The sequence below is a fragment of the Mauremys mutica genome, chromosome 12 (genome assembly GCF_020497125.1).
Source record: "Mauremys mutica isolate MM-2020 ecotype Southern chromosome 12, ASM2049712v1, whole genome shotgun sequence".
In the NCBI taxonomy this organism is placed as follows: domain Eukaryota; kingdom Metazoa; phylum Chordata; order Testudines; family Geoemydidae; genus Mauremys; species Mauremys mutica.
The window spans coordinates 41,943,968-41,964,654 of NC_059083.1; the positions used below are offsets into that span (position 1 = coordinate 41,943,968).

The 20,687-nt window shown below is 49.2% G+C and overlaps 2 protein-coding genes across 3 annotated transcripts in view; both read right to left on the reverse strand.

The window, feature by feature from the left end:
* Positions 1-20,687, reverse strand: part of LOC123345053 (zinc finger protein 883-like) — a 902,586-nt gene that overhangs the window by 786,812 nt on the left and 95,087 nt on the right. The window lies entirely within an intron of this gene.
* LOC123345065 (zinc finger protein 239-like) lies at positions 14,298-17,876 on the reverse strand. 2 transcript variants are annotated; one of them, XM_044981694.1, is made up of 2 exons: positions 17,047-17,876; positions 14,298-15,960 (listed from the first exon to the last, which is right to left on the reverse strand). In XM_044981694.1, exons 1-2 carry the CDS (start codon positions 17,078-17,080, stop codon positions 14,900-14,902), a joined length of 1,095 nt encoding a protein of 364 aa, XP_044837629.1. In that variant the 5' UTR covers positions 17,081-17,876; the 3' UTR covers positions 14,298-14,899. The 2 variants fall into 2 exon arrangements, with proteins under 2 accessions (XP_044837629.1, XP_044837630.1); XM_044981695.1 differs by having other exon boundaries at positions 14,298-15,921; positions 16,016-17,876.

The following is a 20,687-nucleotide window of genomic DNA, read 5'->3' on the forward strand; positions in this document are numbered from 1 at the left end:
CAGCCCGTGTAGGGTCAAAAGCTGCTAGAGGCATAGATTACTCCCATCTTGTGTGTAATTCCTTATCCTGGAGGACAGAGATGGGGGAATTCACCTTACCACACCCTGCACACGCAAAAGCATCCAGTGGGTCCCCTAAAAATCAGCCCCCAGATTCAACTTGCCACCCCATCCTCTCCTCTCAGCTTTTTCTGTCCTAGGAAAAACCCACCAGCAGCTCCCTGTTTGATTATCCCCTTCTTGATCCATCTCCACTGCCGCTCTTTAACTTCCAGGGGCTGGGATGATCTGGAACAAAAGGTGGATGTTACACTGCAGCTAGTCAAGGTGAGGAGGACAATTGGGAAGGTTTCAGAAGGAGCTTTAGTCCATTTCACACCGATTCCGCCCCCCCCCCCGGCTCTTTCCCTGCAGACAGTCACTGAGGCTACACCAGGACATTTTTACCCCCTCTCCCCTCGTGTCCCTGAGCCAAATGCTAGCACGGAGCAGAATCAAAGGAGCTGCTCTGGAGATTCCCCCGACGCCATCCCCAGGGCAGCACTTTCTACAGTTTTGACAGGAAGATCCGAAGGTCCCGGCTTTGGCTGCTGCTGCTCCCACTGGCTGGCTCCTCACTGCATTTCTGCTCTAGAACTTGACTTTGTGGTTATTATCGAGCTGCCATACCCCACCCCAGAGGTGGCTGTTTTTTAGCACTGGGTGAGCAATCCCTGTGCAGTGTGACCGTTATCCAGCTGCCTGGTGGTGTCTGTGTTTCAGTGATCATCACAGCCTGGCATTCCTGAAAACCACAGCTTGTTTTCCAAACAGGGTCTCTGCTTTTCTGGTCACTAACCCTGCTCTGGATTCCCACGGGACTGGCCCTTATCCCCCTGTCCTGTGTGTACAGAGCCCAGCAAGGGGATAAATAAAGCCAAGTGGCTGCTGTGCAGGGCGTCAGAGGCACTCCGTATCCCTTGTCCTGTGTGTACAGAGCCCAGCAAGGGGCTAAATAAACCCAAGTGGCTGCTGTGCAGGGCGTCAGAGGTACTCCGTATCCCCTGTTCACCAGTGAGAGCAGCCAAACCCACTCCTGGGTGAGGTACATCTGTGCATCCCTCCATGTTAGATACGGCTCGCTGGGCTTTACCTCTCACCAGGGCCAAATCTCCCCTCCCCTTGCTGGGTAACAACTGCGGGGGAGGGATAGCTCAGTGGTTTGAGCATTGGCCTGCTAAACCCAGGGTTGTGAGCTCAATCCTGAGGGGGCTATTTAGGGAACTGGGATAAAAATCTGTCTGGGGAGTAGTCCCCCTCATTAAGCAGGGGGTTGGCTTAGATGACCTCCTGAGGTCCCTTCCAACCCTTATATTACATGATACCCCTTAAACTTCTTCCATACATTTTCTCCTCCCTACAGGAAACCTGACACACTACTGCTCCAGAGCTGGTACTAGAACCCAGGAGTCCTGGTTCCGAATCTCCCTCGAGCCCATTCCCCTGGCAGAGAACCTAGAAGTCCTGGCTCCCAACCCCCTGCTGACACAGACCCACTCTCCTCCCAGAGCTGGGACTAGAACCCAGGAGTCCTGGTTCCTGTGCCATGTGGGGAAGGGAGCTCAGGCTCTCTGGTTTCTCTCCAGGAGAGCTGAGTGGTTTGGTTGAGGGGGCACATGCCCCACTAGGAGTCGAGCTGTGAGCGCAGCAGAAAGCCAGAGCCCGCAGGGGGCATGTTCAGGGGAGCTGGGAGGGCAAAGGGAACTCTCCTGCCTGCATGGGGCCCTGCCAGGGCTGAGAAGCATGCGGGGGCGAGGAAGGCTATGGTTGGGACGCTGGACCTGCCTGGCAGTGGGGGAATTTGCAGGGACAGAGATTTCGGCACCATAGGGCCCATGTCCCATTCCCCCAACCTGGGGCTGGAGCAGAGCCAGCGTCCCATAGAGGGAGCCCTGGGGCTGCATTAACAGGGGCAGGAGGGGGGGGGATGTGGTTCCGTGGCAGCTGGGAGGAGGCAGCAGTGGGGAAGGGCAGGTGACTGGTGGTTGTGAGGAGCTGGGGTGTGGCACACTGGGGCTGGACAGGCTCCACTGGGGTCTCTTGCTCTTCATTTCCCCTCCTGTGGGCCTGCCAGGCTGCCAGAACATGGTGCTCGGGACCTGGAGCCACAAAGGGACTTAGGCCTTGTAACGCTGAACATTGCAACACCGAACGTTTTCAAAGGCGGATTAAGGTTTCATGTGGCCCTGGGACAGAGCAAGTGGGGGGCCCCCTCCCGCCTGCAGTCCTGCCCCCGTTCGTCCCCTTCAGTCTGCAGCCCACCCGTTCCACCCACGGTCCCATCCCATGCCACCCCCCTACCACTGTGGTCCCCCATTTGCTCCTTTCTGCCCACCCACTGCAGCCCCAAGACCGGAAAACTCTGTCCCCCTCCCCCAGGGCCCTGGGGCCGCAGCAGGCTGTGAGAGCTCCCCAGCCCTGAGGCTGTGGCAGGGAGCCAGAGCTCCTCCAGTCCCGGGGCCACAGTCGGGGTCCGAGTGGAGGGGCTTCCCCCACTGCCCTGCGCTTCTGCCAGGAAGCAGGGCCAGGGTGCAGGGGATTCCCCTGCCCACCTGGCACTGCTGCTGGGGAGCGGAGCAGGATCAGGGCGCAGGGGGCTCCCCTGCCATGCCCCACCCAGCTGCTGCTGGATAGTGGAGCTGGATCAGGGCACGAGGGCTTCCCCTGCCCTGCACAATGCTTGTCTGCTGGGGGTGGGGAGTCCATTTTTCCAGTAGCCCCTAATTGGCTGGGGCCTTTGGGCACAGGCCCTGTGGGCCCATTGGTTAATCTGCCACTGCTTTTAGTCACCTTGAAAATCACTGGAACAACACTGGGATCCACAAAGCTTGAGTGAGCCACCTCAGCTCCCCCTCCTGCCCTGCCGCAATGCGTGGGGAGAGAGAGGGGCCTTAGACTGGGATTCACAAAAGCCGGCACGCACGTGAGGAGAGGAGAGCCCCCTCAGACAGATGCCAATGCAGGGTGCGTGCCCCAAGTCCGTCTCATGGAGCTGGGCACCTAGCTCTGATTGATCCATGGGCGGCCCCTCTCTTGGAGCCGGCGGCTTAGGTGCCTATGTGACGGAGCGATTCTGGCGGGACCCAACTGAGAGTGCCAAATCAGGACCAATTGCTCAAACAGGGCAGTCACCGCCCTAGGCTGGGGTTTTTCCACCTCTAAGGCCAACCAAACCAGCCAGACAAAAAGGACTTTGGTCTCACCCCATTGGCTAACCACAAGTCACACAAGCAATTTCCTTAGACACTCCAGTCTCCCAGCATCACCACCAGTGCACTCGTCCTGGGGATGAATGGTTATGAAAACCAACACCCCAATAAAAGAAAACGGTTCCCTCGATCCCAAAGGACCAAGCCCCAGACCCAGGTCAATATACACATCAGATCTTACCCACAAATCACGCTGTTGCCAATCCTTTAGAATCTAAAATCTAAAGGTTTATTTACAAAGGGAAAAAGGTGGAAATGAGAGGTAGAATTGGTTAAATGGAATCAATTACATACAGTAATGGCAAAGTTCTTAGTTCAGGCTTGCAGCAGTGCTGGAGTAAACTGCAGGTTCAAATTGAGTCTCTGGAATGCATCCCCCACTGGGATGGGTCGTTCAGTCCCTTGTGTAAAGCTTCAGTTTGTAGCAAAGTCCTTCCAGAGGTCAGAAGCAGGATTGAAGACAAGATGGAGATGAGGCATTAGCCTTATATAGACTTTTCCAGGTGTAAGAATCCCTTTGTCTTCACTGTGGAAATTTACAGCAAAATGGAGCCTGGAGTCACATGGGCCAGTCCCTGCATACTTTGCTGAGTCACAAGGCGTGTCTGCCTTCTCTCCATGGGTCAATTGTGTAGCCGATGGCCCTTTAATGGGCCATCAAGCCAGCTATGCCGGGCTAACATCAGCTTTGTCTGGGACACTTCCCAGAGGCAGAGCATAATACAGAATACAGACATTACAGAGCCAATACATAACTTCAACTACAAAATGATACGCAGACATACAGACAGCATAATCATAACCAGCAACCCAGAACCTGGTCTTAGACACCTTAGATGACCCCCTTTACCCAAGGTTTGGTGCCACTACAGGACCTTGGTTGCAACCCATGTTCTATATGGTCCCCATTTATATCAATAACGTCACACCCCCAACGCAAAATTGATGCAGGAAGGGATGACAAAACATCGCTGACTGCATCCCAAGAGCCCCCTTTCCTTGGGTCTGTCTCACTACAGCTAGTGTTGGGCTAGAGGCCGTACCAGTGTATAACCGAAATGGTTTATCAAAGTCATGTTCAATAACATGAATGGATCTCTTTACAAACTTAAGGTATAACTTGGTTAGCTTTTGCAGCATGGTTCCTGTATGTTTCATGTGATCTTGCCAAGAGCTAAAGAAAACAGCTACTTTATCCATACCAGCTTTGGCCAATGTTTTGAACCCAATTAACATTAAACCAATGTAGATATTGATGTTGTTCATAGTACAGGACTTTTGGCATTTAGCCATGAAAGCAATATGGTAGTGTGCCTCAGTTTCCCCTTTCATACCGCACATCAGGTCTGGAATGTATTTTCCCCTGTGAAAAGTTCCAACACTGTTTACAGGCATTAACTGTGAAACATCAGTATAGCAAGGCCCTTTAACATAAAGTGTATTTTCATGTATTCCTTTCAACATGTTCAAGGGATTTTCCAAAAGATTAGGCACATCGTACATTGTTACAGTTCTTGGCAATAGCAACACATTAGTTACAAAAATTAGCATTAGCAATAACAACAAATTCATTGCAAGTGTCCATTTACAATCATGTTTGTCATGCCACACCCTTGGCTCAATACCACTGGAGTTTGTGCATTTTAGGGTTAACCTGTGGCTTCCCTTTGCAAAATTCAGTCTTCTCTTTCCTTCTTGTCCTGCAGATTTAAACCCTGACTTCTCTTGCTTAACAGAATTCACTGGCTGATGGGGTGGGCCCTTTGTGCTAACAGCTATTATCAAGTCTTTCTTCTCCCTGCCAGCCCAGTAATTCGCATCAACACAAACACTAGCTTTTAACTTCTTAGCTGCCATGGATTCCAAGGCTGGACTTTGTCTTACAGAGATACCACACAAATCCAAAGAGTCTGAGGGTGAGAGCTGGCTTGCTCTCCCCTGCCTCCTCAAGCATTCAGCCCTAAAACTGTTCTGCTCTGAAACACCAGTAACTGAATCTGTCCTCCGACCCTGAAGCACAGACTGCTCACTTACAGATTCAGCATGGAGACATTCCTGTCCCAACACCATTGTCTCACCAACAAGCTGGCTACACACAGCCAGGCGGTTATAGGGCTGCTCCACTTCCTTAACAGCTTCTACTCCACCTGAGACCTTTTCAAAGCTGCCCACACTGGATCTCTCAAAAGGAAAGTCAGTGGATCCATTCACAACAGAAAATTTCTGGCTGTTAGGAACTGAAACTTCCTTGATTAAATCACTTTTACACCCTTCAGTTGCAGTAAACTGCTTGCACAGGCTACCATGAGGATTCCTTTCCCTAGGAGCTTCTCTAAGCAGCAATTCACCCCTCTCAGAAATTCTGCCCTCACCCTCTCCACCTAGGGCTTGCTCTAAAGGAACACTTCCCTGAGCAACCACAGACGCTTTCTGGGTCTCACTTACATTTAGAATCACCTCAGGCCCAACAGGCGGATTTCTACACAATCCCCTTTTAGGCACACCTACAGACTTTCTAGATAACAGGTCCGAAGCAGTCTCCTTCCCTTGGCCATGAACAAGTTCAGGAATCTTTTCCTTCTTGCTACAAGTTGTCAAACTGTCAGTAGGTAACACACTTAAATCACCTTCATGCTCTCCTTGTGCCCCGGCTAGGGTATCACCCTGATCAGACAGAGTTGCTACACCCCTTTCCAACCACACATTAGCAACTGGCAAACTACAAGCACCAGAACTGTCTGGTCTTTGGGACCTTGCTATGACACTAACTGGATGCAACCTAGTCACAGTGCCATTCTCCCCAGCAGACACAAACTCAGGACTATTCCCTTCCTGGGCTTTAGCTGTATTTACAACCAACTCCGAGACAACTGAATTACCCTCAACCATCACAGGCTGACAGGCACCTTCTGTCTGCTCCACAGACACAGAAGAGCCGGAGACACATTCTCCTTCACCAGACACACAGCTTGGGATCTCATTTCCCTTGTCCCAGCACACAGGGCTGTTCACAGACAACTGCTTGGAGACCGAGGTAGCTCCCTTCATAGGCAAGTCAATACCCCTGACAGAGACAGGCATATTCCCTTCACTGTCACATTTCTCCACACAGGAAACAGGTAAGGGATATGGACACTCATCTTCCACTATCCCTCCCTTCCCAAACTGCTGATTAGACAAAGCCATCAGCTCACAAGGCTGCCTAGGCTCCTCCAAACTTTCCCTACCAGGCACATTGCCACTCCCAACAGATAAGCTGCTGCTCTTTTTACTACACTGAGCTACTTTTAGCAAATCACAGTTACCCATTTCAGGTTTACTTCTACAAGCTGCACTAGCCAACAATTCATTACCCATTACAAATTTACCCTCTCCTTCCTCAGTTAGGGCTTTAACCTGACCATCTACTTTAATCTGTTCCTGAGAAACATTTTCCTCACCAATGAGATCTTTCTGCTCTTGATCTAACCCCAGATTAACTTCTGAGACATCAGACAGACATGCAGAAACTTCATTCCCAGACAAACTGCTTTTTTGCACAGACAAACCTTTGGAGCAACCCTCCTCAGGCAAATCATTGCCCACAATAGACACAGGTTTAAGATCATTCCTCTCCTGTGACTGGCTACCTGGATTGAACAAAGCTTTAACATTTTCCCCAATTAAAAGATCTTTAGGCAATAACTTCCTGACACCAGCTATCACTTCATGCTGAGCCCCATTCCACTCAAGGTGGATTCTGGCTAAAGGCACACGGACAGTAAACTCACAGAGGATCACAACATTCACACTCTGATTTGGTAAATAATCTTCTTCTTTGACCAGATCTGCTTTAACAAGAGTGATGTTAGAAGCCATAATTTGCCCTAAACAGCTTTTACCATTGACTTTTACACTCTCTATGAATTTTCCATTACCATTCCCATCCATAGCACTGGCACAATTTATGGGGCCACCCCCTACTGAACACACAGTAACAGCATTGACATAAAAGGTGGCATTGTTGGGGTACATTTGGTTACCCCCAGACAACTGCTCAGAGTTATACAACATACCAACATTGTTACAAACTGGACTTTCAAGAGGATACAGTCTCTGCTGTTCTTCCATTGCTTTTTTGACTTGGATTTGGAGTCTAGCTGTCTCCTGTTGCATCTGTCGAGTTTTCTCCTCAGCAGCCAGCAGCTCCAGATGCCTCTTACGAGCTTTTTCTTCTCTCTTAGCAACTTCTTTCTTTCTCTCCTCAGCCTCTTTCTCCATTCGAATTTCTGCCAGTTCTTGCTCATAATCAAACTGCAGGCTGTCTCTCAAGGCTTGCAGTTTCCTTGCTTTTCCTGATGCTTTCTGTCTCATGGTCACTGATCTTTAACCAACCAAACTCTCAATCCCAAAGTTAAAATTTGGATAGCGTGGGGTTCTGACCCAAAGCTTAATTGACCTGGTTCTGTGGATCCAAGCACGACTACGCCACTGTGACGGAGCGATTCTGGCGGGACCCAACTGAGAGTGCCAAATCAGGACCAATTGCTCAAACAGGGCAGTCACCGCCCTAGGCTGGGGTTTTTCCACCTCTAAGGCCAACCAAACCAGCCAGACAAAAAGGACTTTGGTCTCACCCCACTGGCTAACCACAAGTCAAACAAGCAATTTCCTTAGACACTCCAGTCTCCCAGCATCACCACCAGTGCACTCGTCCTGGGGATGAATGGTTATGAAAACCAACACCCCAATAAAAGAAAACGGTTCCCTCGATCCCAAAGGACCAAGCCCCAGACCCAGGTCAATATACACATCAGATCTTACCCACAAATCACGCTGTTGCCAATCCTTTAGAATCTAAAATCTAAAGGTTTATTTACAAAGGGAAAAAGGTGGAAATGAGAGGTAGAATTGGTTAAATGGAATCAATTACATACAGTAATGGCAAAGTTCTTAGTTCAGGCTTGCAGCAGTGCTGGAGTAAACTGCAGGTTCAAATTGAGTCTCTGGAATGCATCCCCCACTGGGATGGGTCGTTCAGTCCCTTGTGTAAAGCTTCAGTTTGTAGCAAAGTCCTTCCAGAGGTCAGAAGCAGGATTGAAGACAAGATGGAGATGAGGCATTAGCCTTATATAGACTTTTCCAGGTGTAAGAATCCCTTTGTCTTCACTGTGGAAATTACAGCAAAATGGAGCCTGGAGTCACATGGGCCAGTCCCTGCATACTTTGCTGAGTCACAAGGCGTGTCTGCCTTCTCTCCATGGGTCAATTGTGTAGCCGATGGCCCTTTAATGGGCCATCAAGCCAGCTATGCCGGGCTAACATCAGCTTTGTCTGGGACACTTCCCAGAGGCAGAGCATAATACAGAATACAGACATTACAGAGCCAATACTTATAACTTCAACTACAAAATGATACGCAGACATACAGACAGCATAATCATAACCAGCAACCCAGAACCTGGTCTTAGACACCTTAGATGACCCCCTTTACCCAAGGTTTGGTGCCACTACAGGACCTTGGTTGCAACCCATGTTCTATATGGTCCCCATTTATATCAATAACGTCACAGCCTACATTGTTTCTTGTGAGAATGAGGCAGGCGCCTGCCTCACGCCATGCAAAACAAACAGCCATGGAGAAGGTGGCAGTGCCCACACAACTAACTTTTAACCCAGTAGCTACAGCACTTACCTGAGGTGCTGGAGACCCAGATTCAAGACCCCCCGCCTTCTACCTCAGAGGGAGAAAGGCTCCCACCAGCACAGTCTGTCATGAGAGCAGCCTAACCACCGAGCTATGGGACAGGCTGATAGAGGAAAGGTGAGGACTAGCTCCTAGCACAGGGGTGGCCAAACTGCGGTTTGTGAGCCACGTGCGGCTCTTTTATAGTTAAAGTGCGGCTCCTGGAGCCCACCATAAGAACAGCCATACTGGGTCAGACCAATGGTCCATCTCACCCAGTGTCCTGTCTTCCGACAGTGGCCAATGCCAGGTGCCTCAGAGGGAATGAACAGAACAGGTAATCATCCAGTGATCCATCCCCTGTCGCCCATTCCCAGCTTCTGGCAAACAGAGCCTACAGACACCATCCCTGCCCATGCTGGCTAATGCGGGATGCCCCCCATTCTCTGCCCAACAGGCAGGGAGCAGAGCTTGGGGCTTCTGCCCTCTGGCGGGGCTCAGGGCTTCAGCCCCATGGGGTGCGCCTGCTGGGGCCCTGAGCCTCGGCAGGTGCCTGCCATGGGGCAGAAGCCCTGTGCCCCGGCAGGGGAGCCCCACAGAGCTGAAGCCCCGAGCCCCAGCAGGCGCGCCCGGCTCTTGGGGTTATGAAGATTATTGTATGCAGCTCAGAGGGTCAGTACGTTTGGCCACCCCCGTCCTAGTACATGGCACCTGTGATGGGTTGGATCACAGAAACCCCCTGGGAGCTGCCCTGCTGCAATGCCAAGACTGATGGTCTGATGTGCCAAGACTACCTCTGCTGCTGTTTCTCCCCCCAGCTCAGGACTCCAGCACCCTGTCTTGCTGAGCCAGACACTCCCGTCTGCTCCAACAAAGACCCAGGGTCTGAATTACTTGCCCCAAAGCTGCAGGTTTACCTGAAAGCAGCTCACGGAAGTGTGCTTGTCTTTAGCACTCAGGTGCCCAACTCCCGATGGGATCTAAACCCAAATAAATCCGTTTTACCCTGTAAAAAGCTTATGCAAGGTAAACTCATAAATTGTTTGCTCCCCCAGGTATTAATACATACTCTGAGTTACTTAATAAGTAAAAAGTGATTTTATTAAATACAGAAAGTAGGATGTAAGTGATTCCAAGTAGTAACAGACAGAACAAAGTAAGTCACCAAGCAAAATAAAATAAAAATGTGCAAATCTATGTTTAATCAAACGGAATACAGATAAGATCCTCACCAGTTCCAGAATGCTCCCTTTTACAGGCTAATCTCCTTTTAGCCTGGGTCCAGCAATCGCTCACACCCCCTGTAGTTACTATCCTTTGTTCCAGTTTCCTTCAAGTATCCTGGGGGGTGGAGAGGCTCCTTCTTTTGCCAGCTGAAGACAAAATGGAGGGGTCTCTCTCGGGTTTAAATAGACTTTCTCTTCTGGGTGGAGACCCCCCTCCTCATTCCTATGCAAATCCAACTCCAAGAAGGAGTTCTGGAGTCACCCGGGCAAGTCACATGTCCATGCATGACTCACAGTCTTTACAGGCAGAAGCCATTGTCCACATGGTATCAGGGTCGCCCAGAGGATTCAGGGGGCCTGGGGCAAAGCAGGGGAGCTGTGGTGCTCACCAGGCGGCGGTCAGGGTCTTCGGCAGCATTTTGGCGGCGGGGGGCCCTTCAGTCGCTCCGCGTCTTCAGCAGCACTGAAGGGTCCTCCGCTGCCAAAATGCCGCCAAAGACCCAGACCGCTGCTGGGCCAGGGCTCGCGAGGCCCCTGCAGGGCCTGGGGCAAATTGCCCCACTTGCCCCCCCCCGCCTCCCCCCGGGCAGCCATGCATAGTATCTTGTATGTCTTTAGGAAGACTTTTTATGTGGATTGGAACATTCCAAGACGCATTGTTCCCCAAGTGCTTCCTGATCAGCTACTTAACCTTGCAAATTCCTTTCTAAAGAAGCTGACCAAATGCCTCAAAAAGCTTACTTAGAAATCAAGCCAGTATACAGCCAATATTCTTAACCTCAAGTACAAAATGATATATGTGTACAAACAGGATGAATAGATATAGCAGACCGTAACTTTTACAGAGATATGTTACATGGCACAGGCAGCACAAAACATATTCTAGTTATGTCATACTCCCATAAAGCCTTATGGGAGGTACCGTCACAGCACCACTTTAACAAGCCACTGGGGACATCCAGAGCTGGGAGCCGCTGTGTTACCCCTCAGCCTCAGCAAAAGTGAGTTTTGCTGGAGATTAGACGGTGTGTCAGCTCCCTGCCACACCTCTCTGTTTTCCTCACCAGCAAACTGCTCAGCACTCTCCCAACCCAACCCTCGCTAACAACTGGTGAACTCCAGCCCCCAAGTGCCTCCGCGATGGTTCTCTGCAATGCACAGCCCCTATCACTGTACATTCACAGAAGATATTAAGTTCAGTTCTCTGTTAAAGACTCAGTACTTTACAGCTTGTTAACTGAACTAGGGTAAATACACCCTTCCCTTGAAACACAGCCCTGAGTTGCTTTGTAGTGAAAGTAGAACAAGTGTATTAAACAAAAGTCATAGCTTAAGGGCATGGCTACACTTGCAGATGTAGAGTGCTGGGAGTTAAACCAGCCTTCGGAGACTGCAGCAGGGAAAACGCTGCCCTGTGTTTACACCGACAGCTGGAAGTGCACTGGCATGGCCACATTAGCAGCTCTTGCAACACCACAAAGAGCAGTGCATTGTAGTAGCTATCTGTGGTGTTTAGATGTGCTTGTAATTATTAGAACTGGGAGCACTGGCTGTTGGGAGTCTGAAAGGACAGGAAACAGGAAAGAGGGGGGAGGAGTTGAGGAGGCTGAGTGAGAGTTAGAGAGGGTGCAGCAGCAGCTTGGTAAAGAGGTTTCCACTGTAAAAATAAAATCCTGTTGAAGTTCGTTAGTACCTTGCCTGGTTGATATAACATTATCCCAGCATTCAAGTGGCTGCAACGTGCTTTTCAAATGTGGGGCGTGGGGTGGAGTGTGACAGGGAGTGTGTTGTGTGTATGTGGGAGGAGAGAGAGAGTGGGTTTTTGGGGTGCTGAGAGTATGTCAACATGTTGTCTTGTAAGTTCAGACTCCTCCCACCCCCTGCCACACACACTCACAACAGCAACATTCCACACTAATGGCTTGCTTTGTCTCGGAGCAGATAAGCAGCCGGCTGTCAGAAGCGGGGCTTTGAAAGGACATATCCACATTCCTGCAGCCGATTCCAAAACAATGACAAGAGTGCCACTTGACTTAAGGGGATTATGGGATGTTTCTGGAGGCCAATCAAAGCACAGTAATGCAAAACCTCATTCACACTGATGCTCGGGCGAGCAGCAAGCATTATGCTTCTCATGGAGGTGGATTACCAAGAGCACTCCAGCTGCAGAGTCCAGGTCATAGAATCATAGAATCTCAGGGTTGGAAGGGACCTCAGGAGGTCATCTAGTCCAACCCCCTGCTCAAAGCAGGACCAAACCCAACTAAATCATCCCAGCCAGGCCTTTGTCAAGGCTGACCTTAAAAACCTCTAAGGAAGGAGATTCCACCACCTCCCTAGGTAACCCATTCCAGTTCTTCACCACCCTACTAGTGAAAAAGTTTTTCCTAATGTCCAACCTAAACCTCCCCCTCTGTAACTTGAGACCATTACTCCTTGTTCTGTCATCTTCTACCACTGAGAACAGCTTAGATCCATCCTCTTTGGAACCCCCTTTCAGGTAGTTGAAAGCAACTATCAAATCCCCCCTCATTCTTCTCTTCTGCAGACTAAACAATCCCAGTTCCCTCAGCCTCTCCTCATAAGTCATGTGCTCCAGCCCCCTAATCATTTTTGTTGCCCTCCGCTGGACTCTCTCCAATTTATCCACATCCTTCTTGTAGTGTGGGGCCCAAAACTGGACACACTACTCCAAATGAGGCCTCACCAGTGCTGACTAGAGGGGAATGATCACATCCCTCGATCTGCTGGAAATGCCCCTACTTATACAACCCAAAATGCCATTAGCCTTCTTGGCAACAAGGGCACACTGTTGACTCATATTCAGCTTTTCGTCCACCATAACCCCTAGGTCCTTTTCTGCAGAACTGCTGCCCAGCCATTCGGTCCCTAGTCTGTAGCAGTGCATGGGATTCTTCCGTCCTAAGTGCAGGACTCTGCACTTGTCCTTGTTGAACCTCATCATATTTCTTTTGGCCCAATCCTCTAATTTGTCTAGGTCCCTCTGTATCCTATCCCTACCCTCCAGCGTATCAACCACTCCTCCCAGTTTAGTGTCATCTGCAAACTTGCTAAGGGTGCAGTCCACACCATCCTCCAGATCGTTAATGAAGATATTGAACAAAACCGGCCCCAGCACCGACCCTTGGGGCACTCCACTTGATACTGGCTGCCAACTAGACATGGAACCATTGATCACTACCCGTTGAGCCCGACCATCTAGCCAGTTTTCTATCCACCTTACCGTCCATTCATCCAGCCCAGACTTCTTTAACTTGCTGGCAAGAATACTGTGGGAGACTGTATCAAAAGCTTTGCTAAAGTCCAGAACTAGCACATCCACTGCTTTCCCCTCATCCACAGAGCTGGTTATCTCATCATAGAAGGCAATTAGGTTAGTCAGGCATGACTTGCCCTTGGTGAATCCATGCTGACTGTTCCTGATCACTTTCCCCTCCTTTAAGTGGTTCAGAATTGATTCCTTGAGGACCTGTTCCATGATTTTTCCAGGGACTGAGGTGAGACTGACTGACCTGTAGTTCCCTGGATCTTCCTTCTTCCCTTTTTTAAAGATGGGCACTACATTAGCTTTTTTCCAGTCATCCGGGACCTCCCCCAATCGCCATGATTTTTCAGAGATAATGGCCAATGGCTCTGCAATCTCATCGGCCAACTCCTTTAGCACCCTCGGATGCAGTGCATCCGGCCCCATGGACTTGTGCTCGTCCAGCTTTTCTAAATAGTCCCGAACTACTTCTTCCTCCACAGAGAGCTGGTCACCTCCTCCCCATACCGTGCTGCAGAGTGCAGCTGTCTGGGAGCTGACCTTGTCTGTGAAGACAGAGGCAAAAAAAGCATTGAGTACACTAGCTTTCTCCACATCCTCTGTCACTAGGTTCCCTCCCTCATTCAGCAAGGGGCCCACACTTTCCTTGTCTTTCTTCTTGTTGCTAACATACCTGAAGAAACCCTTCTTGTTACTCCTAACATCTCCGGCTAGCTGCAACTCCAAGTGTGATTTGGCCTTCCTAATTTCACTCCTGCATGCCTGAGCAATACTTTTATACTCCATCCTGGTTATTTGTCCAATCTTCCACTTCTTGTAAGCTGTTTTTTTGTGTTTAAGACGAGCAAGGATTTCACTGTTAAGCCAAGCTGGTCGCCTGCCATATTTACTTTTCTTCCTACACATCGGGATGGTTTGTTCCTGCAACCTCAATAAGGATTCTTTAAAATACAGCCAGCTTTCCTCGACTGTAAGTGTAGCCAAGCCCTAAGTGATACCTGGTAGAAGGAATAAAGATAGAAAGGTCACAAACAAACAAAAGTAAAAATATGCTTCCTAATGGCTAGGAGCTAACTTAACAAGCACCAATCTTTGTACAAGGTAGTTTCCTCACTAGTCTTCCATTCCCGGCAATGGCTGGCTAGCTTTCAGCCAGGAGCCCCGCTGTCGGAGTTCAAGGTGCTGGTTTTCCTTGTCTCCTCAGCTGAAGGATATTTTAGGGATTTGCTCCCTGTCTCTTCATAATCCAGTAAACCTTAGAAATGTCTTCTTCTGACATGTCTCCCGAGCTACAGTTCCTTTTCCCTGCTGGGGGTGGATTCTATCCCATGCTGTCTGCCTCTATGCTGCCTCACCGTCTCTTCTGCTGGCAATTTAGACGATGCAAATGATCTGTTCCTGTAAGCTCCAATACAAATGAATAGCCCACTGAATTTGGCCACACCTGCCCTGCAGGGAAAGCTTCTGACACCTTCTATCCTGTGTGCAGTTTCTGGTGGGACATTAGAGAGACCTTCGCCTTGAAGCTTTTCCCACAGTCTAAGCATTTATAGGGTGTCTCTCCCATGTGGGTTCTCTGATGTCTAATTAGGGCTGAGCTCTGTGTGAAGCTTTTCCCACAGTCGGGGCATTTATAGGGTCTCTCTCCGGAGTGGATTCTCTCATGTGTAATAAGGGCTGAGACCTGACTGAATCTTTCTTCACAGATGGGGCATTTATAGGGTTTCTCTCCTGTATGGATCCTTTGATGTGTAGTAAGGGCTGATCTCACACTGAAACTTTCTCCACACTTGGGGCACTTATAGGGTCTCTCTCCCGTGTGGATTCTTTGATGCACAGTAAGGTGTGAGCTCTGGCTAAAGGTTTCTCCACAGTCCAAGCACCTATAAGGTCTCTCTCCTGTGTGAATTCTCTGATGTTTAACAAGTTCTGAGCTCTGATTGAAGTTTTTCCCACACTCAAGGCACTTATAGGGTTTCTCTCCCGTGTGGGTTCTCTGATGTTTACTAAGTTCTGAGCTCTGATTGAAGCTTTTACCACAGATGGGACATCGGTAGGGCCTCTCTCCTGTGTGAATTCTTTGATGTCGAAGAAGGTCTGAACTCTGCTTGAAGCTTTTCCTGCAGTCAGGGCAGCTGTAAGGTCTCTCTCCTGTGTGAACTCTCTGATGTACAATCAGGTTTGATCTCTGGCTGAAGCTTTTCCCACACTCAGCACATTCATGCCGTTTCTCTTTAGTGCTGATTCTCAGCTGCACTGTGGTCCCATTGAGGTCCTTCAAATCTCCCGCACGGTGACTGGATTTTCTCTGACCATCTCCTGAGGGGTTTCCCAGTTGCCTCTCTGGCCTGTGTTGAGTCTCACAGGATTCTCCCAGCTCAGAACTTTGGAAAATACCCTCTTCAGGTCTTCCCAGCAATATCCCACATGGTTCCACATGCTCAAGACTTTTCTGCTGAGGACTTGAGTCCTTATTCTCACTCACCATCACATCACCTGCTGGGACAGAGAGAGAATCCAGACAGGAGTCTGTCCCTGTGTTAGGGGAAAAGGGTACATGAGAAGGGGGATGAGAATGAGAAAAACAAACCCAAATAACTTCTGGGGCGATCAAAAACTCAGGAGTAGAATCTGAATCCCAAGACCTTCCTCGAAACAGAGAGAGGAGAGGACCAATTCTGCCTCTTCAACCTATCTGAACATTCAGAGAGACATGAGCCGCTGCCAGATGTTGGTCAGGGTGGGAGGAAAGCCATGAGTAACATCTGCCAGGAAGATAGAACACCTCATGGGCATAATCTTGACTAGGTAGAGATGAGGTAGAGATAAGGCAGAAATGGGGGAGTTTATGGGGCCTGTGTGAGAATGCCAGACGTTTATGCCAAGGCTGGATGATTTCTGCATTTGTTCAAACAATTCCTCATCTGACCGGCACCTCTCAGGATCACTTTTTCCATGGAGCCCTGGTGACCTAGGACTCATGGCTCTTCCCCCTTTTCCAGCTAGGAGATCATGTTGGCTGTGGGAACTGGAAACTCAGCTCAGGGGAAAGAAAACAGCCGAGGCTGAGACTAGGGTTTTACAGTTATTCTCAGATGTTTCCAGATGTGCCAGGTAGTGCCTTTGTATAAACCAAATGGATTGAAAAATGGTCTTGGAGATCCTTTGGGGGAGGTTGGGTGTTTATAGTGGCATGTGATTCCTGCGGAAGGAGATCCCGGGATCTCCATACACTGGGGAGTCTTATGACTCTGGCTTAGGAATTGGACCATCTCTTCTTACTCCTTTCTAATATTGCTGAGACCAAAGCCCTCTCCAGGCATGGACCCAGTTCTCTGTAGGGAGGGACACTGTACGCCCATGTTTAATAATACGGAGAGGAACATGCAACTCTTCCTCTCCATTCGAAGTTGTGGGGATGGACTAGCATCTCCAATGCGTCTCTGAATTCCTCTCCCTTGGAAGAGGGTGTGGAGTGGTCATATGGATTCTGGGGGTGATGTGGCTGGTCCCCCCAAAATATAAGGGAGCAGGAAAGAACCCTGAGCAGAAGCCAAATCACGTGCCTCAGAGAAACCCGCTCCCCCAGCTTCTAATTCCTAAGGGTACAGGGATCCTTACCCAGTGAGGTCACATTCTCACAATTCTCCTCCATGATGAGTCTCCTTCTTGAAGGTCACTGGCCCCTGAAATAGCAAGAGATCCTCATTCAGTACCTGCTGCCCCAGCCACAATCCCACCAGCTCACTCCAGGAGAGGGCTGGAAAATCCCCCTCCCCGCAGAGAACAGGGAACTTTCCTTGGGAGAGGTGGAAAATTTCCAGATGCTTTAATTGAAAACATACTGGTTGTGAGGTGAAAACCTGATGCCCAAGAGCCGCCGACTCTACTGAAAGCATCATGAATCTCATGATATTTAGTCTGGAGTTTTAGAAGTTTCCCATGATCTCACAATTCCCGACGCTGAACTCACTTGTTTTCCCTTGTTCATCATGGCTGTCACCTCCCATTACCTTCAGAAATGCTGAAGTCAAGTCATCCTTACTCAAGAGAGACAAGGGTGATATCTTTTATTGGTTCAACTTCTGTTGGGGAGAGAGACAAGCTTTCGAGCTTACACAGAGCTCTTCTCCGGGTCTGGGAAAAGTACTAAAGTCAGGGTGTCACAGCTAAATGCAAAGTGGAACAGATTGCTTACAAGGCCCCATTCAAGGTGAAATGGCCTGTTAACACCACTGTAGTAGTCATAGAACAAAAAGGGAGTTAGAGAGTGACAGATTGTTGTAATAAAACCATAAGCCATAAAATCAGTGTCTGTTCAGTTCATGATTTTTAGAGTCCAGCAAAGTTATGAATTTAAGCCTCCAGGCTCATTTTTTGAAGGTATGGAGCAGGTTTCTTCTGAGGATGAGGACTGAGAGTTCACATACAGAGTGAACAGAGTAGACAAATTAGAGGATTGGGCCAAAAGAAATATGATGAGGTTCAACAAGGACAAGTGCAGAGTCCTGCACTTAGGACGGAAGAATCCCATGCACTGCTACAGACTAGGGACCGAATGGCTGGGCAGCAGTTCTGCAGAAAAGGACCTAGGGGTTACGGTGGACGAAAAGCTGAATATGAGTCAACAGTGTGCCCTTGTTGCCAAGAAGGCTAATGGCATTTTGGGTTGTATAAGTAGGGGCATTTCCAGCAGATCGAGGGATGTGATCATTCCCCTCTACTCAGCACTGGTGAGGCCTCATTTGGAGTACTGTGTCCAGTTTTGGGCCCCACACTACAAGAAGGATGTGGATAAATTGGAGAGAGTCCAGCGGAGGGCAACAAAAATGATTAGGGGGCTGGAGCACATGACTTATGAGGAGAGGCTGAGGGAACTGGGATTGTTTAGCCTGCAGAAGAGAAGAATGAGGGGGGATTTGATAGCTGCTTTCAACTACCTGAAAGGGGGTTCCAAAGAGGATGGATCTAGACTGTTCTCAGTGGTAGAAGATGACAGAACAAGGAGTAATGGTCTCAAGTTGCAGAGGGGGAGGTTTAGGCTGGATATTAGGAAAAACTTTTTCACTAGTAGGGTGGTGAAGAACTGGAATGGGTTACCTAGGGAGGTAGTGGAATCTCCTTCCTTAGAGGTTTTTAAGGTCAGGCTTGACAAAGCCCTGGCTGGGATGATTTAGTTGGGTTTGGTCCTGCTTTGAGCGGGGGGTTGGACTAGATGACCTCCTGAGGTCCCTTCCAACCCTGAGATTCTATGATTCTATGATCATTTGTGAAAAGTGTTCACCCACAGGCGATAGAGCATTTTTGTCTTTTTGCATTTCTATGTGTCAGTTCATTCGAGAGCATAGAGACTGTCTGGTTTCACCCACGTAGTTGTTACTGGGGCATTTAGTGCACTGGGTGAAGTACACCTCATGTCATGATGGGCAGGTGTAGGACCCATGGATCTTGAAAGGTGTGTTCTGGGGGGTGTTGATCATTGTAGCAGTGGAGATATGTCTGCAGGTTTTCCATCTGTTATTCTGGTAGGGTCTGGTACTGCTTTGAGTTGGTGTGTTCTGATCTACCCATCCAGACTAATAGTCATTGATGGACCCATCTTTTTTGGTGGGGTGTCCTTGTTTGGTAAAGGTGGTTTTAAGTGTGTTAAGGTATGTATCCTGGCCTTTTTCCTCAGAGCATAATATATGGCATCTGAGTGTCTGGCTGTAGATAACTGATTTCTTGGTATATTTGGGGCAATTATTGGATCTGTGAAGGTAGGTGTGGTGATCTGTGGGTTTCTTGTATATTGTTGTCTGTAGGGTTCCATTATTGCAGCTGATTGCTGTCCAGGAAGTTGATGCTAGTGTGGAATTATTTCAGAGAGAGTTTAATGGATGGGTAATGGTTGTTGAAGTTGTGGTGGAAATCTGTGAGGGAGCTGAGGTGATCTGTCCATAAGATGAAAATATCATTGATATATCTCAGGTACATCATTGGTTTCATGGTTCATTTGTCTAGAAATTTTTCTTGGAAAAGGCTGGAATTTTGGGGAGCCACTTTAGTAATACCTATGGCTGTTCCCGTAGTATAGTTGAGGACTATTATTGTTCATTCAATAATTATTTATTATTATTCCAGATGGCCACCATTTCTCTACAGATCTTCCAGGCATGTGGAAGTAAGGCAGCTCCTAGTAATAGTCACCAGCTCCTATTGTTTTCAGTATGGTCAAAGCCATGCTCTCCTCAGGGAATATGGCTGGGGCCCTGTGGTTAGGAGGCTGGATATATAAGAACATAAGAATGGTTTATACTGGGTCAAACCAAAGGTCCATCTAGCCCAGTATCCTGTCTACCAACAGTGGCCAATGCCAGGTGCCCCAGAGGGAATGAACAGAACAGGTAATCATCAAGTGATCCATCCTCTGTTGCCCATTCCCAGCTTCTGGCAAACATCCCTGCCCATCCTGGCATGGACCTATCCTCCATGAATTTATCTAGTTCTTGTTTGAACCCTGCTATAGTCTTGGCCTTCACAACATCCTCGGACAAGGAGACACCATGCATAGAAAAGGAGACATGGGAAGCTACAGCCAGACTGAGGAGGGTGCAGGGGAATTAGTGAGGGGTGGAGGGGCGAGAGGTGGATTGTGGGGCAGTGCGCAGGGTTGTCCATGTCCAGTGGGCAGACTGAGGGGGGAGGAGGTGTAGTGAGATCCTGGGAGGGGAGCAGGAGACAGACAGAAGAAGGTAATGAGTGAGGGGCAGCAGGGAGAATGAGGGCTGATGCAAGGCACATGGGGGCAAGAGAGAAACAGAGGCCCATAGGAGTATGGGGGAGGGATAGAAGGAGGCTGAGAGCAGTGCAGGGGGGTTTGTGGGGACCAGACTGAGCCTGACAATGGTTTAAGGAAATGTCATGGATTAAGGAGTGCAGGGGAATGTGGAGTGAAGGGTTGGAGGCTGTGGGGGGTTGTAGATAGGGAACACAAGGGCATGTGGGGTGGCTGATGTGAGAAGTACACGGAAGATGTAAAGGGAACGGCGGGTGACTAGAGGGGCAGGTGTGAAGAGGAGACTGTGAGGATCAGGGGAGAAGAGACTGGTGACAGGGCAGTGATGAGGGAGGTGTGGAGTTGGACACAGAGGGGCAGATCCCCCTATCCCAGGAGTAGGGGAGGGTCAGTAGGTGGAGTCTCCCTGTGAGGAGGGAGGCTGCAATTTTGCATGTTCACTGTGGCAGGTGGAGTTTTGCTCTTGTGATGCAATAAGTGTGCA